The following is a 19,208-nucleotide window of genomic DNA, read 5'->3' as shown; positions in this document are numbered from 1 at the left end:
AAAGCCAATGCCAAAGGACCGCAAAATAAAACCGATTTAAGTCAAAGTATTCAAAAAACGTGTGGACGTGGCACTTCAGGACAAGGTTTAGGGGCATGGTGGTGTTGGGTTGGTGGTTGGACTTGATGGTCTTAAAGGTTTTTTCCAACCTCAATGGTTCTGTGAAACAGGAGGTAAGGCTTTCTTCAGGCTTAGTTACATCTTCAGCTTTTATTTTTCTACCGTCTCTAACCCAAATCGCCGCAGGTCAGGAAGACTTTAATATCACGTTCACCTGCTGCTGTACCTGTACGCGCTACCCATAACCTGCCTGGATTAAAGCTCCACTTGATATATTCACCCTGAAAGTGTATAAAGGTTTCCAAGCCCTAGAGAGAGCAGGCAGCCCTGCTCCGGTGCATGCAACGGTACAGAACCCTCCTCATGTCTTTAAAGGACAATTTTAATGGACCCTCTCTCTTTCAGAGATACAGCAGCGTCTCTCGGGAGGGGAAACGCAACACAAACCTGCTTTGGCGTGTCCTTCAGAGCTCATCGTCTTTCAGGAAAGCCATCGGCTGTATTTTAGGACCATATGTAATCTCCTGTTCTAATTGGCATTTAAACTAAATGAAAAGTTATACCCGCTCCGTTACACTGGCGTCGAATGCATTGGAGTGCATTGCAAAAAGCCCCCCCAAAACCGACGGGTGTTTTGATCTTGCAGCCAGGCTTTTATCATACGGCTCAACAGCCGAGAAGGATTCAAATGAGCATTTCTATTTGTCACGACATCGTTTAGATCAGCTCGTCTGTGCTAGAGCGGGACATTTTCCCGTGACACAAGTTTTCAGGGATTTATTCAAACTTCTGCCCCGGGAAGAGAGGAAGCCATTTGATAATGAAGCGGAGCTCATTAAGCTAATCATTGACCAGCAATCAAAACTGCTGCGGCAGAGCAGGGGGTTACTGGGGGACAGCAGACCTAGTCCTGGTCACAGGCTCGCCAGGACGTGACTCGAGCCTGTGCCGAATCCGGGGCTCTCCCTCCCTGGCTGCTGCACGGCACCTCTGCTCGCCCAGACCACCCAAGCTTCGGCTGACCCTCTTGCCGTGAGGCCTGGGTATGGCCACAGCCACCTTGCTGGCAGGTTTGACTTCAAAGAGCTCATCGCTCAGGAGCACTGAGCCCCCAGCATCTCGGAAGCCCCAGAAGGATTTAGGTCGGAGGGTCTCCGGCCCGCTGCCGGCACGGCCAAAGTTGCAGCTCCAGCTGGTTGCTCAGGGCCATCCCCTGAGGATGGGGAGCCCACAGCCATGGCATCGGCAGGACACATTTGGGTGCCGACTCAGCCAGTCCCTTTCGCCCTCAGGTACAGGACCACCACCTGATCTTTCCACCTTCTCGAGACCCCACCGGACACAGCCAAGAGATCTGATCGCGCTACCGGAGAGGTCGTTCCCCTTCTCTTGTAGCAATTTGCTTGGGCTTTGTCCCAAATGTGAATTTAATCCAAACCCAGCACCACCTGTGCTTGCAGGTGCCCACGGTTGGGTCCGGAGCATCCTAGCCCCTGCGCGGTCCTGAGCTCAGCCTCCCTCCCGCCGGCTCTTTTAGCATCCCCTTCACGCGCACGCTTTGTCTGTGACTCCAGGCTTTTCTTACTAATGGAACAAATATGCTCAAAGGACATCCATGAGCAAAATGTAGAAAAACCCTATTAAAAAAAAAAAAAAAAAGTAGTCCTCATCTTTTCCAGCCGGGAGGTCACGGCGGAGGGTAAAGCTCTTTCAGAAGCCCCTTGCCAAGCTCTGTTAGATATTTTCCAGGACCTGCATCAACTCCTCAGGCAACCAAGTGGATACCTTGGGAAGGCTTTTCCCCCGAAGTTTCTCATTAGCAAAGCTGCGAAGAGGGACTCGCAGCCTTATTTTAGTCCTTTCCATCTCATCTGACTGCGACACGCTTCACCGCCCGGGGGACTGTCGCTAGAGGCTTACCTTTGCCGTGGTACAGTTCTGACAAAAATGACACTTGCCGCGACTAAAAAGAAGCCAAATCAAGGGCGGCTGCGGGCAAGAAGTCTACAACACCACCATATAAGCCTACGTCTACGCGCTGCTTTTGAAAACGCAGCGGCAGGCGAGACACGGGACCCTCGTTCTCCCCCAAACCAAGCGACGCCCACGGGCTGCCGCAGAAACAGGACGCGCTGCGTTTTTTGCCGGATCCCGTCTCCCTTTCATACTTTTTAAAAATGAACTCTCGTCAAAGATCCGAGGGAGAAAAGCAGTTTATCATGACCTTGCCTGGGAGCGCAGCTCTAGGTTTAAAGCTAATAAGTAGATCACATTTTCGGGGATTCGTAACCAAAGCGGGCAAGCTCTGGGCAGGCGGAAGGTGGGTTATAGGGTAATCCGGCAGCTGCCTGAAAATCTGCCTGCCTGCGGTTTGGTCCCCCAAGGGAGGCACCGAAACCCGCATGACTGGAGGCATTTAAAAATAGGCAGAAGGAAGAATTTGCGATGACGCCGCTGGGAACAGCTCTGCGTCGGGCGGGGACGGGCAGCGGCCGCTCCTCCCCTGCCCGTCCCGGGCCCGATCCTGCCCGCAGGGGACCGCGTAGTCACCCCCCGCACGGCGCCGTGTCAGCACGAGCCCCGGCGGGCGATGCAGGAGCCGTCAGCCGTGATGGCGACGGTCGGGTTTGGGATGCCGCGTCACGGTGTCGTAGGCTTTCCTCAGTGCGAAACCCAGCGATGAACAGTGAAGCCAAATATCTCAAGTTTTCATTAAAAACCACACGGAAAATTTTTAATTCTGCCACCTCGCCCATCCTTTTTCACGAGGGCCAGGGGTCATATCAAATAATTTTTTTAAAAAATTTATTTCATATATTTCTATATAAATAAATTTACGGTTTATATCATTTTTGCAGGAGGTGGAAGGCAAAGGTCACTTTATCTGCTTTTGATGTGCTGCCGTAGGGGTGACGCCGTCCTGCCCGCGAGGAAGCGCCGAAGGGATTCGGTGGACGAGGCAGTGTCGGTCGCCAGGGCTGCCGGTGACAGACAGACAGACGGACGCCTAGCCGTACCCGGCAGAGAGGTGCCATCCAACGCCCTTGGGGAGCGTGGTTTCCCCGCGTTGCGGCTCGCTTTTCAGGTCTCCCCTGAGCCAAAGGAAAGCAATGCCCAGGGAGGGGGGAGTGGTATCTCCAGCCCATTAAAAATTAAAAGGAAGGAAATGGTTTCAATTGATTAACCATAAACATTTGCTTCTCTCTCTCTCTCTCTCTCTCTAAATCCTTCCGCTTATTTTACTGACCTCGGCCCTCTCGAGGGACCCGATGACCCGCGCCGCACCTCTTCCTACGGCGTGCAACAACCCGCTGGTCTCCAGACTTCACTCAATATCCTTCACCGCTTCACGCCACAGACTGAGTCGCTCCAGCCACACAATTACGAGAGGAGACCAACCAAGCAAAGAGCCCGGCTCCCATTTCAGTCGCTCCCTTCGCAATATTTTCCGGCTGTCCCCAAGTTAAATAACACCTGGTCAAACTTCCCTCCTTCATATTTTCCTCTCTCTTTGGGCCAGCGACGCGCTACCGACAGCACAAGCAACAAGAGCAGCGTTAATTCTTCCTATGCTGATATAATTTAATCTAATAAAATCCTTACGATCTTCGGTGTCGATCACCCAGGGACGAAGCATCCGAGGAATGCGCTGTCGCAGCGTGCCGGGAGCAGATGGGAGCAGATCGGGCATGGGCAAATGAGGGAACAGAGGTATTTTTTAGGGTAGTAATTAACGTCAGAATCGCTGCTGTCCCCCGTACCCTTCCTCTGAGCTTTGGAAAGGGATGCTGATTCTTACAGAGATATTATTACAGAGAAATAGCAGACACACAGCGGACTCGGAGATAACAAATCCTGCCTGTTTAAACTATTTAAGGCATAGCTGCTTAGCGGTATCAAATATTGGATGAGCTATGGTCCTAAAACATCCTTTCCTTAGCTTAAAGGCTGTCCTTAACATCGCTGAAGTGTTACGCGTTTGCAGCAGGTTACACATTTGCCCCCTCGTACTCAAAAAAAAAAAAAAAGCAAAAAAAAAAAAAGCAAATGCTCATTTTCCATCCTCCCAGGGCCTCGAGGGACGGTGGTTACATGCACCGGGGAGGCAGTTGGGTTGTTTTTCACATGGAGGCCGAATGCAGGATCGATACTGCTTTAGCGGCTGGCAGATGATGAGGTCATGTCTAAATAATGCAGCTCAGCCACCCGGCTGGGAGCCGAGTTCCCAGAAAGAGGGAACTGCTGAGGGGGGAAGCAGCACGGCCCCGGCTGCCCCAGGGAGGGAGAAACTCTCTCTCGCCGTGCTTGGGGTGGTTGGAGCCAAGCGTGGGTCAAGCCGTCAACAGAGCAGCCCTCCCCGGCTCCAGGGGCAGCGGGGACGGCCACGGTGGGCGAGCTGTAAGCCAAAACTGTGTTACGGGGCAGGGAGAGGTGATGGAGAAGCACGGGGTCGTGCAGGGGATGCCTTTGCTTTAGGCTGGTGCAACCCAAGCAGCCCAGCCCAGCTTTAAGGGTGAGCTTGCCTTGAGTTGTGGACTAGAAGCCTCCCAGATTGCCCAGTTTTTACCTCCTGCGTGGTCAGTCCTGGCCCAAGCGGTATTCAAAGCCCGACTTTAGCAGCCATGAGATGGGTTGACTCTGCCATCATCAAACACCAGCTCATCGCAAGTGTTGGAGCCAGGAGCTATATAAAAGTGAGAGCATCCGCTCCGATCCTCCATCCACAGTACCGTATAGACCACCTGAAGCCTTTAATATCGAGTTTAACCACCGCGGCTGAACACATGCTCTCAGCAACACATTCCCCCCCCCCCCCACCTCAGACAAGGTGGAAGGGGGGGAAATGGTAGATTCATGCCGGGATTTCGTCTGGAAAACCATCTGCAGGATGACTGGGCCGGGGCTGTGAAGCTGAAACCAAAATACACCCCAATACCTCACCTTAAACGTTAGACCCCACTGCCATCTTGTGGCAAACGCTTCCTAAAATAAAGTAAAAGGGGAAAATGCGTTAAAAAGTTGGGGACAAAGTAGCCGGTGCAGCGAGGAAGGATGGGTAAGTTATTGGGAAGCGGGCGGGGAAACGCATCACTCCTCTTCAGTGATGCTGAGACTGAGTCCATAGCACCGAGCCAGCTACAAACACAGGGACGGGATGGTCCAAACCAAATTTGCAAAGTTGAGGGTATAGTCACACGCATAAAGCGTAATTGCTTGTACGGCCGTGGCTGCCTTTCAGTCGTGGCTCTGGCACATCAATACCGGCAAAGGTTTAGTCACTATTTAACAGTTTCCAAAGGAATTCAGCGTCACCTTGTTTCGACTAAGTCTTGTTGACCCCAATAAACAGGATCAAGCTGGAATTAGATATTGCACCTCTGAATTAAAGAACGCCGTTGCTGGAATTTACCAAGAGGACGATGTAAAAGACAGGGATTATGGCTCACGTCGATCATTCACGTGGCACGAAGCATCTTCGGATGCCGAAAACCCGCCGATTAGCACCCCTCGGGTTTTCAAAAAGCACCTCGCCGCAGGAATGAGGCAGTTTTGAAAACCCCCACAGCCCTTACCTGGCCGTTCGTCCCAGCCAAGCGCACGGAGCACACCTCGGCGTTTACTTTTTGCACCATTTCTCGCCCGCAGCGCTCGCGCCGTGGCGGAGCCTCTGCTTGGCGGCTGGGGATCGTTGCGTCAGCAAAGCGTCAGCAAAGCGCCTCGGCCGCGGCGTCACCCAGACACGCCGCGGGTGGCTCTTACCGCGCCGCAGAAAACGACGACCGCTGGTTTTGCCTTCTTTGTATTGCAATAAGCGCCTGCCAGGTGCGGTATCAGACAACGGGAAATCCGCGGAGGAGCCAAAACCTTTCTTGAGTTTAGGTACAAGTGAATAAAAACTCGCTGAGCAAATGTAAGTTCATGAACCGCTCACAAGACCTGTGTCTCTTTCCTCAGCACAAATCTCCGCTAGCAGGAACGGGTCAAGAAAGCAACAGGGAAGAATGATATTTTGAAAAAAACAGACATAGAAAGTGGCAGTGTCCTGGCTATTTTGAAAGAAAATCCGATTTATATCAGAACATCTATACACCTGACCATCTACACAGGAACGCTTTCTTCCCTCTAGATCTGTACAACTAAATTACCGGGAGGAATAACGGCATAAAAACACACTTCCAGACAAAAGATAACATGTCTTTCAGTACCTTTCTCTTTTCACAGCCCCTTTCTTTGGATCTTCACAAGTCTTTCTTTACAACTTTGACCCTGTTACACATGGCAGGGACAGGTTACGAGAGGCACAACACGCTGCCAGAGGCAAACTCTATTTTCTGCTAAATCGGCTGGGATTGAACTTCTTTTTGAGTTTCTATCGCCCCGTTTATTGGTTTCAACTTCTCGAGAGTTTTCAGTGTCAGTGTGTATTACAGACAAGCTTGCCCTAAATAAAATTAACCACGCTGCCGATCGCTGTATCTTTATCTTCAGAGATGAAAAAGCATTTGAAGGTTGATCCCAGACCTGGATAACAAGGTGTCTATCAGCAGTAATTTGAAATCAAACGCCCAAACCAGACGGGTCTAAATATCATCTCGGGGTTTTCATGGTTTGGAAGTTGCCTCTGGTTTTAGAAAAGAGGTATTACCCGTCTCCAACCTCTCAGGGACCTGGAGGCTTGTGGGATGAACAGTTTAGATGACGCTGTCAGCTTCTGTCACTAAAACACAGACTGTTATAGGTATATAAGTTAACTCCATAAATAAATCAGCCGAAACGCTGTCAGCAGTTTTTAGCTGCAAAAGCCAGAGAAACCCGCAGAGACATTAAAGGGAGCTGGCACCAGACAGACCCACTTACGCCTCCGGTCGGCATTGAAAACTGGGAAACATCGTCATCCTCTTGGCAGAGGCCGACTGCCGCGAAGCCCTTTACCCCCAGCGCCCAGGAGGCCGTAGCAGCGACCTGGAGCCGGCTCAACGGGCGAGACGGCGCCCGCGAAAACACCCCTGTGCTAAACTCACTGCTGGGTTTTAATTTGGGGGCAATAGGGGGGAAAAAAGGCAGGCTGTGGGTGCCGCGTGTTCGGTACACCGTGCAGCTGCCCGTCACCCTTCCAGCAATGAGACGGGAGAAGAATTAAACGGACCTTAATTAAAACCTGAGAGCAATCCCAAACTGGCTTGGTTACCATCATCATGGCTACCACGAGTGAGGCCGAGGTACGGGAGGGTGCCGGGGGATGAAGTGCCAGCGATGGGAAACGCCCGCGGGCCCCAGCGAGGGCTTTTCCTTGCAGGCTGAAACACCACCCCTGGGTGATGGGAACGACGCGGGACGGGGCAAATGACCTTCGCAACATCACACGGACGCGGCGTTTTCTGGCGCTGGCTGGCCAGCCCAAGCTGGGAGCGGCAGGGGAAAGGCTTCGGTGAGGATTAAACCTCGCTAGACCCGTGAGCAGGTCTAATAACTCCTAAATGAATTATTACACACGGGTGGGCACCGGGGTCCCTGCCATTACTGCAGGTGCCAGGTCGCCGTCACCTTCCCCCGCAGTAGCCGAGGCTCCGGACGATCACAGCCTTCAAAAACAGCCACGGCAAAGGAAAAAGTTGGACCTGGGTTTCTCCTCTGGCCGCGATACGTGGCCTCCGCTTCGGGCCAGGGGCGCGAAGGGACGCGCTAACCCGGGGGAGGATGAACCGACACGCTCCGCTGGCGTGGCCGGCAGTCGCACACCTCCCCGGGCATAGCGGCTTGTTCGGTTAGATCGTCCCGTACAGTCAGGAAGTGAATAATAAGGAAAAAAAGCCCAAAGCCGACCCCTTTTCCTTTCTCTTTAACTGAGCAATAGTCTCGGTAGCGAAGGGCAGGAGTTTGGTCTGGCTGACGGCAAGGTTTTGTGAGAGGGTGGAGAAGAGCGGTGCGAATCTGCACCCAGATACACCCAGCTACGAGCGAATAAATAAATAGATAAATAAATAGATACCGTGGGGAGCGATTTTGCTGAAATAAATCTCCACGCACGGAAGAAACGAGACCCGCTCTTGCCCGGCGAGCACCAGTCGGAAGGAGGGTGACGGGCTCTCGGGCAGCGGCCAAAAAAACTTCCCGGCCCCGCTGCAAACTTTTCCCAGCGCCGCTCCCCCCGGCCGAGCATCCCCCCGGGAGCCGGGAGGGGGTCACCGGCCCCCCGCAGGGCTCCTGCCCGGGGGCTGAAAGCCCCTGCATGCCCCCGGAGCTCCCTCCCAGTCCCCCGGGCACGACCGATGCCGCTTCTCCGGGAACCCGAGAGGGGCGGGGGGGGGGGGGGGGGGTGTGCGTGCGCGGTGTCCCGCCGCCTCCCTCCCGTCCACCCCACTCGGGAAGGGTCTTTGCGCGCGTGGGGCGGGGGGGGGGTGCGGGTTACCCGTCCCTACCTCTCGGCCTTGGTGAACTTGCGGAAAGCCTGGCGGAGGTCGTGGAAGGAGCGGTAGGTCTGCGGCTCGGCCGAGATGCCCTGCGCCCGGGTGGTGCGGGGCCCGATGTGCGGGCTGGGGGCCGGCAGCACCGACTGGCATTTGTGCAGCCGCCGGCGCAGCTCCTGGATCTCCTCATCCTTCTCTCCCAAGCGCCGCTCCAGCTCTTTGATCCTCTCCTCCTTCAGCAGCAGCAGTTTCGTAAAATCCCCTTCCAGCTCGGTCATTTTGGGGGTACAGCCCCCCACTCCCACCCTACCCCGGTGCTAGCGCCTAGCCGGTCCCGGGTCGGGGACGGCAGCTCTCTCATGGAGAGCAGCGGCCGGATCCGCTCCCCGGGAGAGGGAGAAGGAGAGGGAGAAGGGGGCGGCTCCTGCCCGCCCCGGGTCAGGGCAGCGGCCCCGGCATCGCCCGGCGCTGCCCTGCGCTCCGCCGGAGCCCGGGAGCGGGAAGCCGGGCCGGGGGGTGTGTGGGGGTGTGCGAGGCAACCCCCAAAAACAGAGAGAAAGAAACGGGGAGGGGAAAAAAAAAAAAAAAAGACAAGAAAAGGGGAAAGAGCTCTTGTGCCACTCGGCGAGGCTGGGATCCTGGAAATAGCAACAATTACCATGTGATCGCAGGGTGACGCAGCTCCCTGTAACTGGAGCCGAAGACTTGGGATTCAAACAAGAGCACTTCATAAATATTAAATTGCCTGCTGCTAATGAGCCACGTGGAGCCGCCCCCCGGCCCCCCCTCCCGGCAGCTCAGCATCCCACTCCCCGGGTCACCCCACATCCCACGCTGCTGCCTTACCCCCCCCCCCCCTCCCTTCCCGTGTACCCCCGTCCCACACCCCCGGAGTACCTGACCTCTGTCCTGGCCAGGACGCCCCACATGTCACCCCACATCCCTCCCTGCCGGGACATCCCAGTTACCTCCTGGCCGGGGGACCTCACATCCCACCCCTCTTGGGTGCCCTCATCCCTTCCCGCCAGGGTTCACCACCCTCCAGGACACCCCACAACACATGCCGGCCCTCCCCGTCGTCCTGTGGGGCACCCAGCTACCCACACAGCAGGTACCCCTGGTCCCAGCCCACGCCGCGAGAGAGCGGAGCCCATCACCAGGGCGCAGACACGGGGCCCTGCTGGCACCCGGCCCCCCAGGGGGAACGCTGGCTGCGGGGGAGGCAGCCCGGGTGCTTGCCAGCGGCTCTGAGGAGGCAGGAACTCACCCTTCCTAGACTTATTTGGAAGAGCCCCATCACACACGTGGGTTTTTAATGCCGGCTGGCAAAGGGCACCATCGGCTCCCCTCTCCCATTTCCTTCCCAAATCACCCTTGCTTCTAGAAAGGGGGGCAGGAGTCCCTTCCTACAAGCAAAAAGAGGGCCAGGCCTTGAGCCCAAAAGGAGCCTGGGGACCCCTCAGGGTCCCCACCCCAACCTGGGGCAACCATGGACTATTTGTCCCCTGGGATTGGGGCTCAAAGGCCAGGGGCAGGGCAAGGAGGGGGCAAAGCACCTGAGCTGAGCTTGGAGGACAAGTTTGTATCAAAGGACTCTTCAATTAAAGTGGGGGAAAAAAATCAATTGGCAGCCTTTCTTGTAATGAGGTGGAGGCGGTGGGGTGTTCTCCCACACCTGTATCTGTCCCCACAGCCTTTTACGTGTGGTTGGAAACCCGCGAGGTCAGAGCTGCTCCATCACCAGCCCGGGAGCATCCCCGGGGCCACGGCGGCCGGACAGGGCTGAGGGAGGCACGTGCGGGGCCGGGGGTGGGAATAGGTACAGTAATAATTACGATAATAATTGCATTTTGCTCTATTGCAAGGCAAAGAGCGCCATCTCGTGTAGGAAACCGTCGTGCGGCACGGGGCAAAGATTGACGGACGGACAGATGGACGGATGGGCCCCCCCACACACTGCTGCGGATGGGAAGGTGTGGTGCTGGGGGGGGGCTCGGCCACACACTGATGCTCAGCACCTTCGTGATACATTTTCCCTTTTAAAAACCTTGTTTCTTAAAAAAAAACATACTTCATTTAGGAAGACAGGAGCTCCGTCCCCGCGTTCCTCAGGCCCTTTGCAAAAGTAATTGCTGCCGAGGAACTAGAGAAAGAAGCGCACCAGAAAATACTTAAGTTTCCTTATAAAACACATAATCAAGCAGTCATGTTTCACCGATATCAAACCAGGCTTTTCAGGGTTAGGTTTTAAACTCACTGCTCATTATTCATATTCAAGGACCTCCTATAAGCTCTGGCCTCCACGCAGAGAACGGGAACTGGGATAAACACTGAAATAACCACAATTTAACTGAGCAACACACGCGTGCTTCGTACCAGCTTCGTGTACGGTCACGATAGCGTTTTAGTTTGAGGTGGCGGTAGTCCTCGGTCCCTGGGAACATCAAGATGGGATGCTCCTCCGCACATGGTGGGAAAGGTCCCTCCCAAGGTCCCTGGGGTCCCCGGTGTTGGTGAAAGCTCCAATCCCCGAGGTATGGAACTTCTGGAGAATTTCAGCATCTCATAACTTCAGAAATATCTTCTCACTTCAATAACTGCCAAGACACACTTCCATAATTGCCAAGACCAACCTGAGAGCATCACCAGAAAACCAGCAGAATACACATAACAATACAAACCCCAAATATACTTCGATCAAGTCTATTTGGAGAACAAGGAGAGCAAATCTACATGGGTTTAGCACTTGTATTGGCCATGCTGCCACCATTCCCCATCCCTCCTTCTTTACCCCATCCCTGTTTTTTTCCTGACCGAGGAAAGCAGAGGGTGGGTGACAGACCAGCAGAGACCCCCAGCAAGCAGCAGCCATAAAGATGGTTCCCAAGCGTAATTTTGCCTTTTTGCCCTACAATGACCTCATGTGCGTTGGAAGGAGGATGCAACTTTCCCAAAGAGGCTTATAAAAAAACAGCTAGACGCTCTTTTTCCCTTGTACAATTACATGTTTCTAACCCAACAGCAGCACTTTTGGGTTTGAGCTGTTTCACAGCCCCGGGAACCAGCAGTGCAAAGAGAAAACTCCAAGCATACTGTGAATTAAGTATAATTATATATTTACTGTGAATTAAAATGATGGCTGAGATCTCGTGGTCGCCACCATGCGCTGACAGGCTCTCCACTCTTTGCCGCTGCATTACTGGGCCCCAAGTACAGACACTGCCTATGACTGTCTCTTTTGATAGATGGCATTTTGGCTTAAAATAAATAAATTTGCTGGAGCAGAGGACAGCAGAAGCAGGTCTCAAGCCGCCTTTTTGCCCATGCAACCTCGGTTTGAAGTATTTGAGCAGTCCAGCATGTGATCATTATTATTATCACTATTATCCCATTTGGCTTTGGTTGCTTGGCAGTCACAGGAGGGAAAACACAGTCAGTCATCTACTCTGGACCCCGATTAAGGGCTATATATTTATACATGCAATATGTACATACCACTAAGAGCAGACGTCTAACTGAATCTGTGAGCTTACTGACAGCCACAGCAGGTCACCAAGCAGCGTTACCAATTTTACAACCAGCAACTGCCGCAGCTTCAAGGCAGGCTCCTGGGGAAGCCCAAATAAAAGTTACCCGCAGAGCGAGCGGTTCGTGAAGGCTGTGAAATCACGGCCTCCCCTCGGTCCTTACATCAAGCCAAAGCTGCCCTCAGCATCCATCGGCCCTTCCAGGAACGCGCCCGGCGCAGCCTCTGGATTTAGCCTGAAGCAGCCGTGGTTTTATCATGAAGACAAGCATCTTTCAAGAAAGCACAGAGATAAAACACAGCCCGCAATGAAGCGACAGCAAGAAGAATTAAGATGCTGAGTAGGGCCAGACACCTTAATTGGCTTCAACCGTCTTAAGTCCTCCAGACATCCTGTATAAATGAAGAGCCGGGCAGGGAGCGAGGCAGCTCCTAACTGGAAACCCCTCGGGGCGAGCGGGGCAGGAGCAGCGCAGCCAGCGACCTTGCAGCAAGGGAAGGATTCAGCCTTATCCCGCCTTCTCGGGTGGGAAAGGTTACATACCTGCCCCACTTTTCCTGCAAATTCACCAAGCAGCTGCAGAAAAGAGCTACCGAAAAGAAACTACAGCCAGTCCCATTTATCCCAGATAACCCCATCTATTCCGGACAGCCCCCCGGTAATAATATTTTTAAGACAGGGACAGTTGCAGCTATTGCCAGCGGGAGGAACACGGGGACAAAACCTGGTTGTAGCCCCGGGGGCTCCTACAAGAGCTGGCAGAGAGTTTTACACCACCTGATTATTAGTGCCTGCCGTTAGCCCCTTGTTAAGACACAGCTTTTGAGTCTGGCTGGTGATACCCCGAGGGACTATAGTCTACCCAAAGAGAGAAGGTGGTACCGCCTGGGAGAAAGGGCCACAATTTGCCAGGCACGCCGACCTCCCCGGAGGAGCGAGTCCCTCCCCTCTCACGACTGCATCCCACCGCGGGCGAGCACCCGCAGCGACAGCAAAATGCAGCGCGCTCCTGGCAGTAACCCCGTCGGCTTTGGCCAGCGCTGCCACAGCTTATTTTCTTGCCTCCCATTGGCTTTTCTGTTACGAAGCACTACAGAAAGCAGCTTACGGAAAGCGGATACGTAAAATATGCCAGCTATCAAACCCGGGAAGGATCAGCGCCTTCGTTTCTCATCCGAGCTCCTTCTGGCAAAGGCAGACCCCTTGGCAAGCCCGAAGCAGATGCTGCTCGGACTGCGGCCGTAATTATCCCGCTGGAAGCCGCGCCGGCTACCCCTTGGTGTGACTTTAACAGAGTATCAAAAGTGATGCTGGATTTTTATAAAATCAATACCCTGGCTTTTATTCTGCCCGTACAGCCCCCACCGTTTCTCTTTTAAACCCACTTCTGCAAGCGAAGAGCCTCTGCAGCAAAAGAGTGGACTTGAGGTCACAGCAGTGCCTGTTTTGGAGGAGACATGTGAAGTCAGTAACCGCTCTGTGTTAAAAAAATATATTAAAAAAAACAAACAAACAAACAAACAAAATCAGTGTTTATGATCTATTTAAATAGCAACAGAAGCCTGTGCACGTTTCCTCCCCCGGCCTAATGCCAGCTGAACTTCCGCGCAGCTCCGAGGGGTGCAGCTGTCTTACGGACCAGACAACACGGAGCACCAGGTAGGACCGGAGGATGTTTAGAAGGGTTTACACTTACATTTACAGAGGGAAAGCGTTGACGGCAGCAGTTAAAGAATCCATCAAAGGGATTTTTGTTTCAAAGGGCAGCAGACGTCTCATGCGTGTCTATCTAGAGGGTCTTTCTTCAGACACATGGCTACGGGGCAGGAGAAGACGTGGCCACGTGGCCATGGTGCCCCAAGTCCCAGTGTGATGCTGGTGGTCCTCGCTGGCCATCAGTCCCATCGTCAGGGCATCCCCTCAGCCCTGGCTTGGTCACACAGACCCCTTTGCCCCCCACGGTTCAGCTTTATTGGGTAAGTCACCCCGGGGAGCAGGTGCCACGCCAAAAGCAGGGTGGTACCAGATCAAAGGCTCGGGGAATTCAGGTGGAGCGCAGGCACTCCTTGGGTTTTTCTTTTTAATCATTTCTTTCTTATCACACACGAGAGAAAATGCCCTCCCATAACATAGTTGAGATTACAAAGAGGAGGGATTAATTTCGTGCTGTTCCCAGCCCCAGTGAATGTCATTTTAGTCCCTATTTTACCAGGTAATTTAACAAACCGTGTCACCTCCTCAGCGTCTAATTGACTAACAGCTACGAAGCCTTTTCGCCGCGCAGCAACGCCCCAAACGGGAAACGGAAAACATCCCAACACACTTTTCTTTGCACAGGGAAACGCAAAAAGATATTGGCATCAAAAAAATTCAGCCTTCCCCCCGCAGCCGAGGGCGCAGCCCGCGTGCCGAGCTCCTTGGGGTGCTGCTTGCTGCCCCGCACCTTCACACCTCGGCTGCATGGTGGCGAGCCGTAAGCCCCGCGGCTACCGAAGCGCGCCAGGAATACGGCGCTCCTCCGGGTCACAGGAAGCATCCAGCGACGCCGCCCAAGCCTTCCCGCAGAGCTGGGCTGGGCTTACCCCCTGCTCGTACCTGCAAACCCATCACAAACGGCGTTACAGATGCCGCGAGTTGGAGAAAACGATTCTGGTCAGCGATACCTAGGATTTCAGCTCACAAGACTTCCTTAGCTCATGGAAAGAGAGCGAGGTCCCACATTTAATATTTTTCTTGCCGTGAGAAGCTGGGAACGTTTCCTCGTGTTGTTCTTCTGCTTTTTGGCACATTCTGTCACTGTCGCCAACGTCTTCCTGCCTTGTATACAGTCCCATAGGTTTCATTTCTTCTACATATTAATATAATAAAATTAATAATAATATAATATCATATAATAAATATAATAAAATAAATAAAAATTTTAATATCATTAAAATCACCATCAGAATGTCATAAGCAGGATGTCATTTTCCTTAACTTTGGGGAAAAATAGGAAGGTGAAAATACTTATTTTAATACATCGGTATCGTCATGTACACGCTCTTACTGCCGAGCCCCCACCGCAACGGCTCAGCCACCCCAGGGGCTAGTGGGGAAAAAAAATAAATCTCCAGCAACACCAATGGTAGCGGGGATTTCATTCTAGTTTTATCCAGCCTGATCCCCCAGGTGGCTTTTGGCACGTTATTGTATAAATAATATTAACTCTCCCCTCCGTAGGCATTTGCACGACCGCACGAGCTCTCCAACACACTCCCTCACCTCCCCCTCCTTCACCATCCCATTGCGACCCCATACACATTTTTGCCAGTATATCGGCTGCGGGGAGCACTCTTTAATATAAAGATGTTAAAAAAAAAATTAATAATTAAACCACGCAAGCGAGACCTGTAGGGGCTACAAAATTCCAGCAAATTTAGACGCGCTGAACATCTATGCCTGAAATCCTGCTGGTTTTTTTCCTCTATACTGCCCCAGAAGTGTTTCCCCCTCCGCATTTGTGGTTTTCAAGGCTCTATCTTCACTCCTGTGCCACGTGTTGTAATTTTTTAAAAAAATGTTTAACATGCAGAAAAATTGAGAGCTTTGTCCTAACTCAGTTTAAAAAAATAAAAACCAAACACATCACTTTCCGCAAGACTTGTATCCCCCCCTCCCCTTTTAAACAGAATATTGCCACATAACAACTGCCTTTTCTATCGTCTTCCATCACTTGATCTTATTACAAATTTAGGTTTAGGCTTTTCTGGACTAAGTACCTTTTCTGTAAAGATTTTTTTAAAAAACATATAATTAAAAAAAAAAATGTAAATCTGTAATAAAAATCCCTTCACCGTTCAAGAAAACTCATCCTCCAGAAAACTCATTCTCCAGAACATTTCAGCTCTTCTGCAACCCTCACCTGGAATGGCAGTAGACACATCTGAAACACTCCCCAATTTCTTCAAAGGCAGAAGTCAGAAAGAAATTGGACCTGTATATCTCAGAAAAGCACTAACAGACCATGCACAGGAGGAGGAACAAAGCCTGTTGAGGAAGGTTGTCCAAGACACATGCAGAACAGCACATTTATAACCCAAATCTTGGCAAAGCCAGGGCCAGCACATACGGGGAGGGGGGGGTTACCATGTGGGGAGTGAAGGAGAACGACTTCAGGAGTCGTAGGAATTCAAGCCTGAGAATGTACATTTTTCTGCTATGAGACCCACCACAGCACTTTTTCATTCTTGCAAAACCACAGGAATGAAAGAGCCTTTGCAATCACTCACTTCTCTGGGGGAAGAAAAAAAATAAAATAGTAGTAAACCTCTCCAAAAATGAGCTGCCATACTTGGTAGTTACACTTCCCTGGCACGAGCAACATGGCCTGTGAATGGCATTATTGCTGTGAAACAGAGTTTTGACACGTGTAAAATACTTAATCCCAAATATTAAACCCCAATGCCTCTTTCTTTTGAGACAAAGGGAAAAAGTCATATAGTAAGAAGAGTTAAGTTCTTGATAAAATGGCTGCTCCAAGGTTCCCGATGGGCAATGACACAGTTGACCAAAGTCTTCCGACTTCCTGCAATACGTTACCATGTCGAGCAATGACTATGTCCTTCATTTCTCTTGAACCAACCAGGCGGCTCCCAGACGAGCACTCTGAGCCACTCTCCATGCTTTTGCAGAAAAATGAAGTTCCAGATCTTAAACATTTCCAACTCCTTTTGTTGCAAGGTGGTGCTCTCAGGGTGAGCAAAATAATCCTGTTTGCTTCTCGGTAAGAGCCCTTCATTGCCCAACCATTGCCATGGAAGGATTCACTCACTAATTTTTATTTTGTCTCCTTTCTGAAGTACTGTTGATACAGACTAGAAATCTACTCATGTTCAATATGCTTGGGACTCTTAAAAGCTAAACCTCTGAAGTCGAGAGAACATCATCGATGATGTCAGTCAGAGGCTTCTTTGTTTGCCACCATGCAGGTGGCCAAAGATTGCCTGAGGGTCCATTTATCATTCCTGAAATATTTAATTACTTCCACTAGTATGTCACCCAAGAGACATGGACTCCCTTGAAGATTTCAGGGAAGTCGGTACAGGCACCCAGTCTTACAACCACACCAGGCCAGGCTGGAGATACACAGGTTGGTGTTCCTGGCCCAACCCCACTCCCAGCAGGGCCAACATTGCAGCTACAGCGAGTTGCTCATGGCCATGTCCAGATGAATCAGGGCATCCCCATCCCGAGGAGTGGGATTAAAAAAAAAAAAAAAATTTTAAAAAAATTTCTGTCACATCAGATTGAGGGAAATCAGGACCTAAGAACAACTGCTTCACGTAGGGAAAGGGATTCGTAGAATCGGAACAGTTTGGGTTGGAAGGGACTTTTAAAGTCCAACCCCCCTGCAGTGAGCAGGGACATCCCCAATCACAGCAGGGTGCTCAGAGCCCCGTCCAGCCTGACCTGGGATGTTTCCAGGGATGGGGCATCCACCACCTCCCTGGGTAAACTGGGCCAGGGTTTCACCACCCTCCTCATCAAAAACTTCTTCCTTCTATTTAGTCTAAATCTCCCCTCTTGGTTTAAAACCCATCACCCCTTGTCCTATCACAACAGGCCCTGCTAAAAAGTCTGTCCCCATCTTTCTCCTCAGCCCCTTTCAGCCCTGGCAGCTGCAGGAAGGTCTCCCCGGAGCCTTCTCTGCTCCGGGCTGAGCCCCCCGAGCTCTCCCAGCCCTTGGAGCATTGCTGGGTCCTCCTCTGGCCCTGCTCCAGCAGGTCCATGTCTCTCCTGTGCCAAGGGCTCCAGAGCTGGTCACAGTTAAAGACCTGGAAGAGAATGTCCCCTTACATGGCCAAATCTGTCACTACCTAATGGTAGTGCTAACGTGGCCTACATTTGACAAACAGCAAGAGAAGCAGCTTGATGGAGGAACCAAAGACTTTTCAGTACCATATCACATGAGGTGGCCATGCCATGGGCTGCAATGCAAGAGGGGCAGAAGAGGTTTCCAAACCCAAGTCCACAGTCCTCTCTTCTCCCTGGGGGTTGAAAAGGCGCATCCCAACCCTCACATCAACAGCTTCCTTTTCCACAGCACTAGTCCCGGGTTTAACATTTCCCCTTAGGCTGGAGGCTATCGGCAGTCACAGAACAAAGCGCCTTCATCCTTTCTGCTCCGCGTGTTTTATCACGCCTAACAACATCGGTGTCAGGGGGCAACGTCCAGCAGCGCAACACAGCTGCCGACGGCCACCTGGCCCACCACAAATACATTAAACCACTGACAGTCTATTTGGAGACCGAAATGTTCTGCAAAATGCTCAGCACCTCATCTGTGACAAATCTAAAAAGCTTTCTGCTCCTTACAATCATGTTCAAGCACCAAAATAAAACCGGTGATGCTTAGCGTGACAACTAATGGTTATCTTGGGAAGATGACACCAGGCCTGACCACAAAAAGTTGCTCTTCCTGACCACCCTCCATGTTTATATTTGGTCAACTCCAAAATCAGGCTGCGCTATTGCTGAGCGTATTTGTGGACGTCTACTTTGAGGTATAATCCATCTTTTCCTTTCTGAGGTCTGCTAATCTGTTGCCTTTGAATTGCAGCGCTTGAGATGACAACTCAAGCGTAAGCAGCGAGAAGAAACTCACTCGAGATGTCAAAAATGGCTCTTTAAAATTAGGAAGGTGACAAAGCAGTTGGAAAATGACCGTTGCCTGTTTTGCTCTAAAGGGAATGTTTGGCAGGGGTAACGCTGAAAACAAGCTGGTCCCATGCCAAAAATGGGTCTATGGGATCCGTATATAAATTTCAAGTGATGACTGTAGGGGAAGCAATGACCTCCAAGTGTGGCCTTCAAGTCTATGTTTATTTTCCCACAAATGACTCTTGCATTGAGCTATTCTTAATTAAAAAAACCAAAAAACCCCAAACAACCAAACCGGCAAGAGTTGCTTTCACAAAGTGACAACATGTGCAGTCACTCTGGCTTGGCATCGCCCGCTTCACTGAGAACCCACCAGGCTGGCAGCGCCTAAGCGAGTCAGGGCAGGCCCCAAGGATGGGGACTGCCCACCGCTCGAGGCCCTGTCCCAGGGATGCTCTTCCAGGGGACTCTTCATCCATCAACGGGTCTATTTTTAGACTCCCGAAACAGCCCCCCTTCCTCCCTTTGCTACTTGCAGCTCAATTCCTGGACAGTGCAGACATTCACTCCATTA

The 19,208-nt window shown here is 51.9% G+C and overlaps 1 protein-coding gene across 1 annotated transcript in view; it reads right to left on the bottom strand.

The window, feature by feature from the left end:
• Positions 1-9,396, bottom strand: part of PRKG1 (protein kinase cGMP-dependent 1) — a gene marked incomplete at its 3' end in the record, with an annotated part of 511,845 nt that extends 502,449 nt beyond the window's left edge. The window contains exon 1 of the mRNA XM_082002384.1: positions 8,481-9,396. Coding sequence (XP_081858510.1) covers positions 8,481-8,746 — 266 coding nt within the window. The 5' untranslated portion in view covers positions 8,747-9,396. The remainder of the gene's footprint in view (positions 1-8,480) is intronic.
• Between the last annotated feature and the right edge of the window lie 9,812 nt (positions 9,397-19,208).

This window comes from Phaethon aethereus (assembly GCF_964289735.1).
Source record: "Phaethon aethereus genome assembly, chromosome: 7".
Lineage (NCBI taxonomy): Eukaryota > Metazoa > Chordata > Aves > Phaethontiformes > Phaethontidae > Phaethon > Phaethon aethereus.
The sequence above is the reverse complement of the archived record's forward strand: the minus strand, read 5'-3'. Positions and strand labels throughout refer to the sequence as shown.